We start from the raw sequence: 1,517 nt of genomic DNA on the forward strand, positions 1-1,517 counted from the left end.
GTTGCTGCTGCTGCTGCTGCTGCTGCTGCTGCTGTGTGTTTTTCTCAGTTTTATGTTTAGGGGCGTTTGTCTCCGGCTGTCTCTCCGCTGGGCCCTTCACTACAGCGGGGGGGACCCTGCTCCCTGCTGCAGCAAAGTGCTGCTGCAGCAACCTGCTGCTGCTGCTGCTGCTGCTGCTGCAGCAGCAACCGAAAACTCTTTCACAAACCTCCCTCTGCAGCGAATAGAACCTGCAGCAGCAGCTGCAGCAGAAAGTGCAACAACCGCTGCAGCAGCAGCAGCAGCAGCAGCAGCAGCAACTGCAGCAGCGGTGACCGACGAGACTAAGGAATATCAGCAGCAAAGCCCAGCTGCGAGTGTACACCGGGTATACGGACAGCAGCAGCAGCAGCAGCAGCAGCAGCAGCAACAGCTGCTGCAGCTGCAACACACAGTATCTGTAACTGTGGCTGCTGAGATCTCCCCCTTGCTGCTGCTGCTGCGGGAGGAGCAGCTGCTCGATGCTGCTGCGCTGCTGTGCTGGGTGGCAAAGACACACCGAGCACACAAGCAGCAGCAGCAGCAGCAGCAGCAGCAACAGCAGCAGCAGCAGCAACGGGAGCAGCAGCAGCAACAGCAGCAGCAACTGCAGCAGCAGCAGGAACAAGCAGAGGCCAAGATTCGCTTGTCAGTGACAGAGCGTTCCGCAGCAGCAGCAGCAACACCAGCAGCAGCAGCAACAGCAACAGCAGCAGCAGCAGCAGCAGGACGGAGCGGGCTGCCTCCCCGTCCCTCCTGGCTGCCCCCTCCATTGCAGCCTGCATCAGCAGCTCCTCTCAGCAGCAGCAGCAGCAGCAGCAACAACAGCAGCAGCAGCAGCAGCAGCAGCAGCAGGGAGTGTATGTCTATGCGTATAGTTGAGGGTTTGTGTGGTGGTGATGGTGTCTTCTGCATGCGTTCTGTCTGCTGCTATGCTGCTGATGCTTGTCTTTTGTCTCCTTCTTTGTTTTTATTTTCTGCTGCTGTTCATGTTGCTGCTCCGCTTATTGAGGTGTACATACACCCCAGCAGCAGCAGCAGCAGCAGCAGCAGCAGCAGCAGCAGCAGCAGCAGCACAGACCTCCTCCTCTCTCTAAAGGGGAGCAGCCTTTCTCTTGCTACGAACACACCTGCAGCAAAACCATCTCCTGCTGCTGCTGCTCCTGCTGCTGCTGCGCCTGCTGCTGATGCTGGTGCTGCTGCTGCTGCTGTTGCTGCTGCTGCTGCTGCTGCTGCTAGAGGAAAGAAGACAGAGCTGTCTCTGCTGTCTCTGTCTGTCTCCTCCCTCCGCATCGACGGCAGCGGCCCCGGCCCCTTCGCCCTCACCTGCGGGCCCCACACACCTCTCCGCAGCAGCAGCAGCAGCGGCAGCAGCAGTAGCAGCAGCAGCAGCAGTAGCAGCAGCAGCACCGCCATCCTCCCTCCCCTTCACCAGGCAGCAGCAGCAGCACCACCCACAACAAAGCAGCAGCAGCAGCAGCAGCAAGGCGAGCAGCAGC

The 1,517-nt window shown here is 59.9% G+C and overlaps 1 protein-coding gene across 1 annotated transcript in view; it reads left to right on the forward strand.

The window, feature by feature from the left end:
• The window catches only part of EMH_0066540 (uncharacterized protein), a gene marked incomplete at both ends in the record, with an annotated part of 2,026 nt that extends 1,130 nt beyond the window's left edge, over nucleotides 1-896 (forward strand). The window contains 2 exons of the mRNA XM_013498515.1: nucleotides 49-666; nucleotides 797-896. Coding sequence (XP_013353969.1) covers nucleotides 49-666; nucleotides 797-896 — 718 coding nt within the window. The remainder of the gene's footprint in view (nucleotides 1-48; nucleotides 667-796) is intronic.
• Nucleotides 897-1,517: the final 621 nt, after the last annotated feature.

Source organism: Eimeria mitis, genomic scaffold, assembly GCF_000499745.2.
Source record: "Eimeria mitis Houghton genomic scaffold, Emh_scaff3481, whole genome shotgun sequence".
Classification (NCBI taxonomy): Eukaryota; Apicomplexa; class Conoidasida; order Eucoccidiorida; family Eimeriidae; genus Eimeria; species Eimeria mitis.